The 16,817-nt window shown below is 36.3% G+C and overlaps 1 protein-coding gene across 3 annotated transcripts in view; it reads left to right on the top strand.

Annotated features, from left to right (window-relative positions):
* Window positions 1-1,188: 1,188 nt before the first annotated feature.
* The window catches only part of LOC106878221 (uncharacterized), a 38,887-nt gene continuing 23,258 nt past the window's right edge, over window positions 1,189-16,817 (top strand). The window contains exon 1 of one of the 3 annotated variants that reach the window (XM_014927734.3): window positions 1,189-1,600. In XM_014927734.3, coding sequence (XP_014783220.1) covers window positions 1,537-1,600 — 64 coding nt within the window. In that variant the 5' untranslated portion in view covers window positions 1,189-1,536. Of the gene's footprint in view, window positions 1,601-3,449; window positions 3,964-6,481; window positions 7,172-16,817 lie in introns of those variants that run through there. The other 2 variants (XM_089337696.1, XM_089337695.1) reach the window with 2 other exon arrangements.

A 16,817-nucleotide genomic window follows, 5' to 3' on the forward strand; every position in this document is an offset into this window, starting at 1 on the left:
GCCTGGTCTGGGAATAGAACTTGTTGTCTTATGCTTGTGAGCAAAATGCTCTAACCACTGAGCCGTGCACTTTCACTATATATATATCATCATCATCATCATCATCGTTTAACGTCTGCTTTCCATGCTAGCATGGGTTGGACGATTTGACTGAGGACTGGTGGAACCAGATGGCTACACCAGGCTCCTATCTGATTTGGCAGAGTTTCTACAGCTGGATGCCCTTCCTAATATATATATATATATATGTACACACACACACACACACACATTATATATAAGCAAGTATAAAAGTACAAACCATAAGGAGAAAAGTGGGTACTCAATGCTAAAAGTGTAGTGAAATACCTAAATTTACTGGGAATTTGTAAACATCACAAATGGCTACTCCGATTTTCAAATATGAAACTCATAGTAAAGGTGAAGTTTTGAGCATAAAATCTGATGTGTGTGTGTGTGTGTGTGTGCGTGTGTGACTGCGTGTATATGTGTGTGCACGAGTCTATGTATATGTGTATACATACATACATATATACACCCCCACCACATGTTTGGATTGTCGTGATTATACACTTGCTTGTAAGCATGCGTTTGCCACAATACACACATACATATATATATATTTGTACATATACGTAGAGACAGCGCGCGCACACCTACGCATACATATATACATACATACATAACATTCATATATAGATAGAAGCACCAAACAGATATTTAGATAGTAAGGTGTGTGCAATTGTGTTTGCACTGCACATAACACTCCAGGAATGAATGCACTGTTTTCATAGTTCAGTTCCCACCGTTGCCTGGCTTTTATTTATATTAGACGTTGTTGGTGTTTTCTTTTTCTTTTTCCCTATCTATAAATTGTTGCTGCTGTTGTGATTTATCACTACTAGCTGCCAAAAAAACAAAAAGTAGCTGTTGCTTATATTGCTGCTGCTGCGGTTTCAATATTCCTATTGTTGATATCGTTTTTATTACTGCTGCTGCTGCTGCTAACACCATTTAATAATATTAATAATAATGTTGTTGTCGCTGCTACTATAGTTATTGTGGTTGTCACTGCTGTTGTGGCTGGTCTCTGGCTGCTGCTGTTTTTGTCTATTTGTTGTTGTCGTCGTCGCTGCTGCTCAGTGTTGTATCTGGCACAGTTGGGTCTCCTCCTCCTCCTACCCCCCCACTCTTCTCGCTCTCTGTTTAGTTGACGCTAACCAAACTGCAGTTCGCTCACATACACCCAACGAAAGGAAGAGCATTTTATTTATATATAATATATATTATTGGTAAATTAAAGAGCTCTGAGTTAGAGACATATATTTATATCTGGAGAAAGAGAGAGAGAGAGTGAGTGAGAACAAGGAAAGAAAAAAAAAATAGCGAGAGGAAGAAAGAAAGACAAGCAACAAACGACCATTCCATCCATATTCATATGGCATTGTTTTTCCTTTCTCTTGGAGTCATGTTATTCGCATTTTCACTTTGATTTTTCCCCCCCTCTCAACCTTAATTAACATTCTGGTTTTTCCAATGTCTGACTTGTCCACGGAGCAACCGTTCAACGTTCTGTCTTGCCCACCAAAGGAACCGGAGGGTAAGGATAACAAATACCTTTTCCATTATTAATAGTAAAAGTGTTTGTTGTAAATTACATTTGTTTTTGTATTTCCTTGTTGAGTTTTTTTTTTTTGTTTTCTTTTTTCTCTCTCTCTACAGGTTTTACCGTTTGGAGTGGATTAAGGGGGAGCTGGGGGAGAGAAATATAAACCTCCCGGCAAGCTGAATGAGGTGGGGGGGGGGGGGGGCTGTTTTCCATACCCAATTCTAGCCATCAATTTAATAAGGGTACTAAAGGGTACTACTGTAATTTCCGGTAAAGAATTGCCGCTACATCGCAATATTCCATTCTATCTAAATATTTGAGGTCCCGTGCACACACACACACACACACACACATATATATATATATATATATATATATATATATATATGTATATATATATATATGTATATATATAGTCTCTGTTATAAAACAACTATTAATATTGTTTATAAACTAATCCTGTTCTTTCTTCCATATAAAGTAATGTAACTGTGTATATTTAAAGCAAGTTAATCCAGTCATATCCTCACTGTCTTATCTAATCTTGCTTTAATCAGCTTTTAATGAATAATAATAATTGCTCTTAACATAGGCACAAAGCAAAAGCTTGAATTTTGGGAACGGAGTAGGGTGTATTAGATTAGATTAGATCAGCCAGTACTTGACTGGTAATTATAATAATAATAATAATAATAATTTCTTAAAGAAACTATTATATTAAACGTTTTAATATATTCAGTTTTCACTCACAAGTTCGAATGTTATCGAGCCGAGTTTTTCTTATTTCCATCGATAATGCATCAATAAACTACCATATATTGGGGTTTGTTCCTTGAAACCACAATCACCACACATGAATTGATATTCCGTTTTCGGATGAAATTAATAACAAGTGCAGTAGAGTTTGAGTTAAGAGTCTAGCGTAAATAACTAATCTATGAACCGGTTTCGGTTTCCAATTATAGCCATTCCGTTTCAATTCCTTGCTAATGCCTTGAAGAAAGGTAATAAACGAGACTTTCTTTTTATGTCCATATAAGAAATGAATAATTTATTATGACTAAACAGGAGACCATTTTTTTGTAAATAAATTTAGTCAACTGAATCGACTCTTAGTATACAGAATACAATCTTATTTTAATGAGCCCGCCAGAATCCGAAGCTGAGAATGGGGAGGGAAGTTGATTCTGATAGTGTAAATAAACCCTCTATATAATTAATTAAACATCTTTTTATATTAAACACACACACACTTGTTTATTTCTCCACGAATTTTGAATTTTGATACGATTTAAATATATAGTTTGCTATTTTACGGAAAACACAAACAAATAAATTAAATGAAAGGGGTTGGGTTTTTTAAATTCTTCAGTAAAAGACACCTGTTTGGGATGTGTTGCAGGCAAAGGAAGAAAGACAGCTCATGTTTTGGAAGTCTTAGCATGCACCGCGACTGCTGTACAATTTGCTATGAGCGCAAAAACGAAAAAGAAGAAACATCTTTATTCCATTGGGGATATTTCACTTAATGATATATTATCGCATTTATTTGGTTTATTTTTATTAAGTATATAAGCTGAATGAAATAAAATGTCCTGTAATTGTGGACTAGAGTGAAGATAGCATTCTTGGATAATGCAGGCAAAGGATCTAACTTAATATAATGTATATGTGAAAAAGAAAAGGAATTTTAATTAAATTAATACTCTCATCTGCTAAATATGTATATTTCGTATTTGGTAAAAAATATATGTTATTATAATCACGTGAAGCGACTGGAAACATTGACAAGCATTTCAGGAAGCCAGATATAAACATGATAGTTAAGTATAGTGCGACCATTAACACAGATGTATGACTGAGTATTGAATGTCTGCTGTATCTCAAACCAGATTGACAGGCGACTAAAGCTTCCCTCTACACAGGGCCGTCATAACAGCATTAAAGCACCCCCTCTGTCCAGGCCAAGCAATGCACTGGAGCCTGTGGCATTTATTTACCAACAGCTATCCACAAAATATATACATTAGCGTTGGGTTCCTTGCTCGTGGGGCCCCGAGGCAGCTTCCCAGTATACTTAAGCCTGCTTTCCCACCTACCCCACACGAGTATGTATATACAATTAAGTAAATATGGTGTTTTTGTGAGTATTTGCAGCATAGCAAGAACTGGTATTAAAACGAAATCTTCAATTTCTTGCATGTTTGTGCGCATGTTAATGTAAGTTTGGAATAACAATGATTTTTATTACACAAAGCCACAAATTGACAGGTACTTATTCTACCAACCCCGGGAACAATTTGATCTTGGAGCATAAACGAATGATAGGATTGATTCTGCTAAATTTACACAGGGTAAGCTTCTGGTGAGACGAATCCACTAATTTTGGATATATTCAGTTCCTTTTATATCACTAATATGACATTGTCGAAAAGAGAAATATGTTGATACAATCCTTTCACCATTCTGATACTTTCCACACACACAATAACGGACGAACTCATACTTATTTTAAGAAAAAACTTATCAGAGCAGCTGTAGGAACGAGATTTAGATTGAAGACAAAGAGAAGAAAGCAGGCTCTGGTGATGTGTGACTGACCAACCATTAGTGAACGATGATGAATGAATGAATGAGTTGAGGCTTCAGATAGCAACTTGATTACGCACACACACACACACACACACACACACACACTTTTGCGCGCGCTGATATATTAAAGGAAAATATCGGGTTTATTTGTTTTCAGAAACTGTTATGTCTGATCATGTGTGTATTAGATGCGAACCAAATAAATCCATTTTGTTAAGGAGGTAATCTGTATTGCAATTTCGCATTCAAACATCATCTTCATCAATATTTCTAAGAGACTCCGAGAGATATCACATTATTCAGCACAAGTTACACAAAAAATCTGCTTGTATGTATGTATGTATGTATGTATATATATATATATATATATATATATATATATATATATATATATATATATATGCGAAAGTTGGTTTTTGTATGCGTTTTCGTGTGACGCTTTACGGTATAATAACTATGTCGATTATTTGCGCTATCTACACTGCAGACACTCTTTCCCTTCAGATAACAAGTATGCAATTAAAACTAGTGTGTTGCATTTTGTGCTGCTTTGAAGTCTGCAGGATATACCCTCTACCCACGTCGTGTTTAAATCATCTGATCTTCTTTCACTTTTCTCACCTCATGTTCTTTCTAATTGACATGCAAAAATGTGTATATATTTGCCTGTTTATGTCGTCTTTTTATGTTGTATTTTTGTCTATTGTTTATATCTCCATAACTTAGCAGTTCACCAAAAGATACTGATAAAATAAGTACTAGGCTTACAAAGAACAAGTCCTGGGATCTATTTTTTTACTAAAAAAAAACCTTTAAGGCGGTGCTCCAGCATGGACTGAAACAAGTAAAAGAATATTAGTTTGCCCTCTATCCTTTGAGCTACCAGGAGTCTGCACTCTGCTGGCATAGTTCTCAGGGTCCTTAAGGCACACAAGCACCACACCACAATAAGGATTGGACCTTGTAATGAACTGACTTCTCAGGTACCCCAGAATTTGAAGTCCAGGTAGGATATTCAGTGACTACACAGTGCTCCCACTACTTATAACAACTTCATCTTCATACAGTCTGACACCGATTTTATGTTGTTTTTTTTTTTAAAGTAACCTGTTTGCTACTGACCTGCCCATGTTCACTTGGTTCTATGACGAAAGATTTGTATGTTAAAAGGTTTATAATTAATTAAAATCTTTCGTCATAATTTTATATAAAAATCTTCTGAAGTCATATTCTCCAAACATCATCTACAAATGACCAAGTTAATTATTTTACTACACCTCTGCCCTTAAATAACTGGTTTGTTTATTTCGTTCATTTGTGTTTTCATTCATATGTTTTACATCTGTTTCCTTGTGCCAGCATGGGTCAGCTGAATACATAGTATCGAGGCATAGCTTTACAGCCTGATGCCCTTCCAGTTGCAAGCTCCCACCTCTTTTTCAAGTAAGACCTTTTAGTCTGCTTAGCTTCAGAAATACAAAGCAAGAGGAAAATTTTTCCATTTGAATTACAAGATGTAAACGGGCACGTGCAGGTGCACACACTGATACACACATGCTCAAACAGATGCACAGATGCACACACAATATATAATGGGCTTCCATACAGTTTTCGCTCATCCAATTTCACTCACATGGTATTACTGTTGTTGTCATTGTAACTGTGTTGTCATTGTAACTATGTTGTCATTGTTCTAGCAATCTATATCTGTGTTAATTGTAAAAAAATAAAATATATTTAATTAGGTTAATTCACAATCACACTATAGATAATTACTTCACTCTCTTCCCCTCATCCCACAACACACACACACACGTATACATACACTAACACATGCAAACTTATGCCATTGATAAACACACACACACACATTGATTGTAATGTGCACACTTACATATATACATACATACACCTACACAGTTGTACCACATAAATGCCACATGTGTGGCATGGCAAACATGTTTTGTTTATCTTTGCTGAAGAAAAAAAATGTTTGACATGATTGAATCCCATCTGACATCCTCCCACCCCCCCTGCTTTATGTATAAATCTGCAACCTGTAGATTAAAACACTCTCCCCTACTTCCACTACTTCTAGTTGTTACGTAATAGGTGTACATCTAAGCATGTGGTCTGTATAAATGTATGTGTGTCTATATATATATATATATATATATATATATATATATATATACATATATATATATACACATACACAAGTGAGTGGACAAATGAAAGAAGGGCACTGACCCAATTTATTGGGAGTTACATGTATAGACCAAAACAGTTTGATTCAAATTCGTTGGAACCCTTGAGTTTCAAGTGTGATGCTAGTTGTCAGTCATTATGAATTTGAATGACAGAAGTTGATTGTTATTAACGGAACCATGTGGTTGGTAAGCAAGCTTCTTACCACACAGCCACTCCTGCACCAATATATATATATGTATGTATGCATGTATGTATGTATGTAAATATATTTATTTATTTTTCTGTATTAACCAGACCATCGGATGTTGTTATACATCACTGATCACAGTGTGCTTCCTTGCATTGTTATAGCTTTTGAATTATGCCACCCCACTGGCTTGGCAGGCAGGCCAACGTTCGTTCCCACCGAACAGAATGCTGGTCCATCACAGTGTGACTCATTTGCAGCTGAGTGAGCTGAAGCAGTGTGAAATGAAGTGTTTTGCTCACACTGTTCTGCTGCTCTGGAAATTGAAACCATGATTTTGCAATCATGAATGCAACACCCTGACTGCTAGGCCATGATGATCTCGTGTATGTGTGTCAGTCTGTCTGTCTTCCATGCCATCATCATCATCATCATCATTATTGGCTTGGTATCTGTTTTGTCATGCTAGCAGGCTTTGGATTAGTTTTGCTATACAATATCTCTACATTCATTTCAGCTCTGAGAACCAGCGTTCATGGAAATGACTTAATCACATCCTTCGAAGCCTCTGGGTATGTGTGTTGGGGACTTGAGATAGCCTAATACTACTTCTATTATAATTCCATTTACGTCTTGGATAATTGAATCATGTGTCTTTCTCTGTGCTTGTATATACAGATCTCTCTCTTTCCTTTGATATACAAATGTCTCTTCCTATTGAATATACAGGTGTCTTTCTGTTTATGTTTAGTGTCTATCTGTTCTTGCATGTGCAGCTGTCTCTTGGTTCATGTATGTATAAGTGTCTCTCTCTTTGTTGTTGTATATACAAATGTCTGTCGGTTATTGTATGTGCAGGTATGTATCTGCTATTATGTGCGGTTGTGTCTCTGTTAATGTATGTATAAATGTTTCATTTCTTGTGCAATCTTTCTCTCTCTCTCTGTTTTTGTATGTAGACATGTCTCTCAGTTATTGTATGTGTATATACATATATATACTTTGGGCTGGTGGTGTATATATGTGTGTGTGTGTATATAGTTGTAACAAAAGGTTTGGTTTTTAAAACTCAGTAAAACAATAAAAAGAAACTAATTAATCATTAACCCTTTAGCATTTAAACTGGCCATATCTGGCTAAAATATTCTACCTGTTTTATGCTCCAACTGGCCAGATCTTGCCTCTCACACCAGACCTACAATATCATTCTAAAAATTATATTACTCAACAAAATCACAAAACTGTGAGATAATGCGTGATTAATTAAAAAAAAATGTAAATAAATAAGAATTACACCTGACAGGAATTTGAATGCTAAGAGGTTAATATAGTCACAATTCTTCTCTGTGACCCCTTTATACTTGGCAATGAGCTTTTTAATGCCACATGCTTAAAATTCTTTAGGTTTAGAAGTGAAAAAACAAATTAACTCATTTTTGACATCTGCTCAAATGATTTTGTAAACTACTAAAGAGATGGTGATCAGTAGGTGCAAAGTCCAGAGGATATAGTGGATGATGCATAATTTCCCAGGTATATTTTTCTAGATCTTTGGTCTTTTGTTGAATGTGAGGTCTAGCCTTATAAAGGATGGCTCCTTTTCTGTTTGTTAATGATGGAAGTTTTTTGCTGCAAAGCTGCTTTCAAACATGTTAGCTGTTGGCAGTATACATCGGCTGTTAGTGTTTGATTATCATCTAGCAGCTCATGATAAACTATTCCATGCATGTCCCACCATACACTCAGAACAATCTTCCTTGGATGCAGACCACTTCTGGACTGCTTAGTTGACTCTTCACTTCAACTGAGCTGCTGATGTTTTCACTTAACATTATGGTAAAGTATCCATTTTTCATCTCCAGTTATGACTCTTAAAAAAAAAAGGCATTTGCAGCTGATGAGATTGCAGTGATACACAGCAGACAACACGTTGTTTGCGATTGTCTGCAGAGAGATCATGCGGGACCTGTGTCTCATTCCTATATACACAAGTGTCTCACTATTCCTATAAATACAGGTGCATCTCACTATTATTGTATATACATGTCTCCCTGTTCTCATATAAACAAATGTATCTGTTATGGAATACACATATTACTATATACTTTTGTATGCACACTTGTCAGTTTTTCTGTATAGGTAACTGTCTCTCACTGTGTACACAGTGTGTTATATAGAATACACACAGGTGTTTTTCTTTTTGTTGAACAGTATTTGTTTACCTTTGAAAACAGGTGGATTGAAAAGTTTTCTTGAAGGAAGTCTTCTCCAAAAACTCAAAAGCAAGCAGCTCAAATATGCATGAAGCAGAAATCTTTATGAAGTGGGCTTTTAAATCCATTTTGTGATGATTCTCTCAGCATTTCCATTTAATTCTAGAGGTACACAGGCATTTTCCATAGGCTTACATCCGATTTTATTAACTCTTGTATACCAGTCATTAACACAAAATTCACAAACATTGTCAGACACCAATATTTCTGGAACATTATTATATGGTAACATCTGCCTATCTGGTTCTGCTTCTTTATTCCAGCTATCCATAAAATGCTTCAACAAGTATTAAGGAAACAGACCATAATTCTTGACAGAAGCATTATCCATGTGCACAAGTGTCCAAGCTTTAACTTCTTTAGGTCATGCATGCAATGTGTGCGTCAGTTCTGGTTTTATACTAGCACATATTCTTACATATTGTTCCACATCTTCGCAGTAACCTGAGCATCATGCTTTTAATTTCAGCTGGTTCCTTGTTGGCTGTTGAGCTCACAGCTTTTATCATTAATGCTCTGAAATAGGCTGGTGGAACAATTAATTCTCCAGCACACAAGCTGTAAACTTAATGAACTTAAATGGTATCTCAATAGCAGAACAATTGCTCTATTATTAAAAATCTTTTATGATATACCTGATAAAATATTATTGTTGACAGTCTCCATCTTTCTATTGTCGCAGTTTATAGCAATGGTTTCTATAAGCTGAATGAAAGAATCATTAATTATATTCATGGAAACCAACATTATTAATAAACTAGAAAACCTGTTCTCCATGGCAGAATTGTTAAGGCTGCTCTTATTGGTGAAGAGAATTAGCTTGAAAGACTCTTGTGCTGATACTATGGAAAAGCACTCTTGGTGCCACATAAAAGTGTTTGTGCCATGTTAAAAACACCCGACACACTCTGTAAAGTGACTGGTGTTAGGAAAGGCATCAAGCCATGGAAACCAAGCCAAATCAGACTGGAACCTGGTGCAGCTTGCCAACTCTAGTCAAACCATGCAACCCATGCCAGCACGGAAAATAGATGTTATAGGCAGTGGCGAGCAGCAAAAATGCCTTTTATTTGTTGGACTTGCTATGAAAATGGAACATCATGTTTACAAATCGATGCAAGTCATGATATGTTGTCTGAATAACAATCAGTAAATCTTCCATTAAAAAAAAATAAAATTCTAATTCTTATCCTTTGACAGTTTTACATCCATAATTCTCACTGCTAAATAATGGTTTGCCGATATCACTTCCTTTGTCCGCAATTGTTTTCCCCCAAAAGACAATTCATTTGTTTCTAACACAGATTTAGCTCAAATGATATCATGCCTGATAGTTCTCACCTTTTTCTGTTCTTGTTTATCTCACTGTATAGACTTTTCAACAGTTTTTGCAACAACGTCTATGCCATCTTGATTAACAATAACATTATCAATATCATTTTCAATAACTGGGTTAAGTGATCTCTGAAACATAATTTTTGACTCCTTTAACTTCAAATGACTGACCTCCATTTAAAAACAAACAAAAAGATTAGTACATGTATTGCAGTAATCTCTTGCTGCAGAACATTTTATTTAACAATATGTCTCCTTTAACCCTTTTGTTACCATATGTTAAAATATACTGCCTTTGTTTCAATTAACTTTTTTTAAATAATGAAGAGTTTATTCAATTAACTTAATTATTATTAAGCTGGTGTCTGGAATACAAATTAACATGGTGGTTTTAATTTAGACCACTTTAAAATAGTGAATTTGTATCTTAAAACCAGGGGTAGTTTCAGGCAGGGTGGCATCGAAAGGTGTAGGTGTGGCTGTGTGGTAATTTGCTTCCCAACCACATAATTCTGGGTTCTGTTCCTCTGCATGATACCTTCTAACTATAGCCTAGGGCCAACCAAAGCCTTGTGATCTTGTGAGTGGATTTGGAAGATGGAAACTGAAAGAAACTCATTGTATATATATATATATATATATATATATATATATATATATATACACACACACACACACACACACACGCACACGCACATGCACACGCATATGTATGTATGCATGCGTGTGTCTATATATATCTCTGTGTGTGTGTATCTTTGTCTGTTCCTCTCTACCATGTGACAACCAGTGTTGGTGTGTTTTACATACTCATAACTTAGTTCTGCAAAAATGACTGATAGATTAAGTACCAGGCTTTAAAAAAAAAAAGTACTAGGATTGATTTATTCAACTAAAGACACTTCGAGGCAGTGCTCCAGCATGGCCACAATCTAAATGACTGAAACAAATAAAATATATATGATAAAGATGCTACAAAGTGACTGAAATATTAGTTCTCTTTTTGGAGTTAAATAAGAATCTGAACAAATTCTTTCGCTGTCACCTACTTTACAGTTTCCACATGTTCAAAGATCACCATCTGCTTTTTAGACCCCTATTAAAGGAGAGGCCTATTCATTCCCTCAGGTAGAAACTACTGAAAGAATATCCTCAGCTTCACTATGGCTAATGGTTTTAATGTGTAATAGTCTTGCCTCAAACTAAAATGGCTTAATATATCCTTTGGAAAGAATGTTAATTTTAAAACCTCTTCATTTCTAAAATGTGTCCTCAAGCTTCCATCTTATGAATTAATGTACATCTATCAACATTCATGACATTCATATTGAACAAGCAATGGTTTGTTTTTTTTCATTTTCTTTTTCACCTTCAGCAATAGTAATAATCATATTCTCTGTTCTCTTACTAGTTGCCATTAATGCATAAAATCTTTCTCAAAATTTCAATGAGCAATCCATTAAAGTTCTTCATTTTAAGATCACACTTTCTAACTTTTGGTTTATTCAAATTCATCCAGAAATTCTGAGATATTGTAGATGTATCATGTTATGTCATTCTGCACTAATCAAAAGCTAGCACTGAAGTTGTATGATGTCCTTAAATAGCTTTGCAATGCTACCATAATTTGCATATCAGCGACATCACTATTGTGTTACTGTCTTCAAGCCTAACCTGTTCCATCGATTGCTTCTTGTTGTAGGGTCCCTCACTAGTTGTTATAATTGGTCAATGTTGTCAGCAACAAAGGCAGAACTATCAGCACCAGGCAAAATACTGAGCAGCATTTCGTCTGTCTTTATGTTCTGCTATTGACTTTACCTTTCTACACAACAAGGTGGTGAGCTGGCAGAAACGTTAGCACACCAGGCGAAATGCTTAGCAGTATTTTGTCTGTCTTTACATCCTGAGTTCAAATTCCGCTGAGGTCGACTTTGCCTTTCATCCTTTCAAGGTCAATAAATTAAGTACTAGTTGCATACTAGGGTCGATCCAATTGGCTGGCCCCCTCCCCCATTATTTCGAGCCTTGTGCCTAGAGTAGAGAATAATAAAACCAGTACCAGTTGAGCGCTGGAGTTAATCTAATCAATCTATCAATCCCTTGAAATTGCTGGCCTTGTACCAAAACTTGAAAGCAATATTGTCAGCAATGTAATTAGTTCGTTTATCAAGGATACTACAATAATTACTTGGTTACTGATGCCACTTTGCATTTTGAATTTAACACCGAGTTTCACATTAATCATTGGAGTGTTTTTAGGCCAATTTATTAAATATTGTAGAACCTTCCTCTTTAATTTCCTCAGCCATTTTTGTAGATTTACACACAATACATATGTTATTACACATGGTTGTTGAATTTTGCTTGCGTGTAGATGTTTATCAATCAGTTCTCAGTCCCTTCCTGTTTATTGTAGTTTTCCAGACCCTTAAGTGCAGGCATGGCTGTATGGTAAGATGTTTGCCTTCCAGTCACATTGTTTTGGGTTTAGTATCACTGCCTGGTATCTTGAGTGTTTTCTACTATAGCCCCAGGCTAACCAGAGCTTTCTGAGTAGATTTGGTAGATGGAAATTGAAAGACGCCCTGTTGTGTGTGTGTTACTGTCTCCTTACCTTGGTAGTTGTGAACAAGTGTCAGTTTCATGAAATAATTATATTTTGTTTCCAATCTTCTGTGAAAACAGTTCTGGTTATGAGAAAATATTTCCTTGGAAACAGGTAAAGGTTGGTGACATGAAGGGCATCTGGCTATAGAAAATTTGTTTTAACAAATTCCATCTGACCCATGCAAGTATGAAAAAGTGGATGTTAAAATGATAATGGTTATGAACACAGGAATTTAAGATCTGCTGTCCATGAGATCTTGTATGTCAATGACCTAATCCTCATATCTAAATCGGTCAATGATTTAGAAAATAGGTTCTAAATGTGAAGTCTGCAAAGATAGATGTTTTAGTTAGCAGGAATGAAGACAAGACAGTACTATCATCTGCAAAGTGGCAATGCTTGTTTAATATGCAGAAAATGAGTAGGTAAGAATTCCACATGGCATATCCAATGTACAGTATGGACCAGTGGTTCTCAGCTGCATTTGACCCTTGGGGATCTGTGTAAGTTATTGTTGTTAAAATTTATCAGGAGTGGCTATGTGGTAAGTAGCTTGGGCAAGTGTCTTCTACTATAGCCTTGGGCCGACCAGAGGCTTGTGAGTGGATTTGGTAGACGGAAACTGAAAGAAGCCCATCGTATATATGTGTGTGTGTGTATGTTTGTGTGTCTGTTTGTCCCCCACCAGCATCACTTAACAACCGATGCTGGAGTGTTTACGTCCCCGTAACTTAGCAGTTCGGCAAAAGAGACCGATAGAATAAGTACTAGGCTTCCAAAGAATAAGTCCTGGGGTCGATTTGCTCGACTAAAGGCAGTGCTCCAGCATGGCCGCAGTCAAATGGCTGAAACAAGTAAAAGTGAGAGTATCTATTAGTGAAGGGTAGATTGTGATGCTTGTGTGCAAAATGCAATATTGCATGGTCACAAAACATGTGCATTATACTCAACAGATGTGCAAAAGCTGGAACAAAATTAAGCCAGCATTCTGTTGGATGTGTAATGCTAATGTGAATGAATGAGGATACATGTATGGACTAAGAAAAACTGTGTAGAAGGAGAAGCAGATAAAGTGTACAAGAGATAAAACTGCTCTTATCTGGTGGACATGTGATGCATATGGAGGCTGACAGTTGAGTAAAGAATTGCCAAGAGACCCACATGGAAAAAATCTGTACCTACAGAAGAACCAGACCGAGGAAAATATGGGTCCAAGTGGTGAAAACTAATTTCAGGATGTTGAACCTCATAAGGATGATGATGAATTACTGCAACAAGCGGCAAGAATATCTGTGTTGGAGAAGACCTGTCTAACCCATGCAGGCATGGAAAAATGGTTGTAAAAATGATGATGCTATATATTCTGAACGTGTCCCATATGGGAACAGCATTGAATTTATCTTTCATTAGCATGTGCCACATGGGAACATCAGTGTGTGTTTGTGTGTATATGTGTGTGTGTGTGTGTGTATGTGTGTATATATATATATATATATATATCCTTGATATATTCCTCTTGGGAACAGCTGTGCTTTTGCTACTATACTTGCTTCAGATTCTTCTTTTGAATGAAGCAGCATGCTGCTGATGTTCATTCTAATTATTCTGTAGATGACGTAGGTTTGTGTCTGTCTCTCTCTCTTACTCTTTCTCTCTCTCTCTCTCTCTCTCTCTCTCTCTCTCTCTCTCTTTATTTCTCATGTCTGTAATCAATGTGTTTGTTTGTTAGGTTTTTGTCTTTCATAGTTCACATAAAATATCTTGGCTTTTAAGCCAAAGTTATTATTCTGGAATTCAGTTCTTATGACAACCAAACATCTCTTTGTCTGTTATCATAATTAGCTTCCTCTCTAACAATCTCAGCTGCTTATATTGAAATAATTTATTTTCTTTAGAGACAAGACCACATTCCTCTCTATGTATCTCTATTATTATGAATCTATATTAAAAAAATGGAAAAGGATATAATCAAATTAACTTACTCTTTTGTAATTCACCCATACATACATTGTGTGTGTGTGTGTGTAGTAAGAAGCTTGCTTCCCAACCACATGGTTCTGGGTTCAGTCCCACCACACTTTGAGCATGTGTCTTCTACTGTAGTCTCAGGCCAACCAAAGCCTTGTGAGTGGATTTCATAGAGAAAAACTGAAAGAAGCCCATTGTATGTATATATATATATATATATATATATATATATATACATACAATGGGCTTCTTTTGTGTGGTAAGTAGCTTGCTTACAAACCACATGGTTCCGGGTTCAGTCCCACTGCGTGGCATCTTGGGAAAGTGTTTTCTACTATAGCCTCGGGCCGACCAAAGCTTTGTGAGTGGATTTGGTAGACGGAAACTGAAAGAAGCCTGACGCTACTCTATCTCTTTCTCTATCACCTTTTCCCCTTCTCGTTCTTCCTCTGTTACTACTACGTATCTCTCTTTACCCCTGAAATATATATAAAAACAAATAATAAATGAGTATATGCATATATACGTACAGGTATGTGCATACCTACGTCTACCTGTATATATAGGTGCATATCTGGGTACAGGACATTGCAAACAAAACGTAGACAAGAAAATAATAATAACCAGAGTACAGAAAACACACAAGCCACATAGAGAACATTTTCCTTCATCAGCTACTCCCGTTTTAACACCGGCGTTTCGAAGAGTTGGGCAGGATGCATCGTTAAAACGGCTCTTCCCATGGACTGCAAATTAAATTTGTATACACAAATTAAACCTGTGCTATGGAGGAATGTAGTGGCGGACAAAAAACAAGACAGGAAAACAAACGGAAAAGAAAACAAGACAGGATACAAACGGAAAAGGCTATACGGCCAGACGTGAAAAATTATGTGTATATGAACGCTGTGAGGCATGAACTTGAAAGTGGGGATGAAGTAAGTTCGCGTGTTTGCTTGGCGATAGCCAAGGAAGAAAAGGATTAGTGACCGGAAGCATGTGACCATGCAGTGGTAAGGGAGAGAGAGAGAGAGTGTGGTAGAGGGAGAAACAAAGGGAGGAAGTAGAAGAATAGGTGAACAATGAGAGAAAGAGGAATATAGTAGTACAGAAGGAAGTACGAGGGGGGAAAGAGGGAGATATAGTAGTAACAGAAGGAAGAAAGAGAGATACGTAGTAGTAACAGAGGAAGAACGAGAAGGGGAAAAGGTGATAGAGTAGCGTCAGGCTTCTTTCAGTTTCCGTCTACCAAATCCACTCACAAAGCTTTGGTCGGCCCAAGGCTATAGTAGAAGACACTTTCCCAAGGTGCCACGCAGTGGGACTGAACCCGGAACCATGTGGTTTGTAAGCAAGCTACTTAGCACACAAAATTGTTAAAATATTTTGTGTATTGTAGAATTATAACCAATTTATTGCACATGAATTTTAATAACAAAATCTTATGGGCCCCCAAGGATCATGTGGACCCCAATTGAGAACTACTGTATTAACCAGAAGTCTTTGAACTTTACAATAATGCTTTACAATATTCTTAAACTTCATGATTTATTGAGATTCTGAACATAACGAAGTAAGACAATATGAAGGTGAAGCATAACACGACAACAACTGGAGGCATCTTATCTACTTTCATGCACACCACATGTGACTTCCTTGCAATACTTGTTAAGATATCAACAGAAACCACTTATTAGCAATAGCGAGCGACTTGGCATCCACTCAAGAAGTCACGATCAATTATAACTAAAACACCATGGTTTTGAATAAAATATCAATGGTCAAACTTGCTTTCCTTCTTCACAGCAAAGGAGAAGACTGCCATGACTAGAGATGGTTGTTAATAGGTTTAGAAAGTTCAAGTGACAGCGGAAGTATGCCAAACTCTTTGCTATTTATTTGTTCTCTCAGCCATATTTCAAATAGCATGTGACATGATTGCTTTAATGTTTCCAGCTAAATAATTACTTATGGCCCATTACTACTGAAATATTCTTGTTGTCTAATGTACTGAAAGCTAGGTTTAGCTCT

Source organism: Octopus bimaculoides, chromosome 19 (assembly GCF_046866305.1).
Source record: "Octopus bimaculoides isolate indiv1 chromosome 19, ASM4686630v1, whole genome shotgun sequence".
NCBI lineage: Eukaryota > Metazoa > Mollusca > Cephalopoda > Octopoda > Octopodidae > Octopus > Octopus bimaculoides.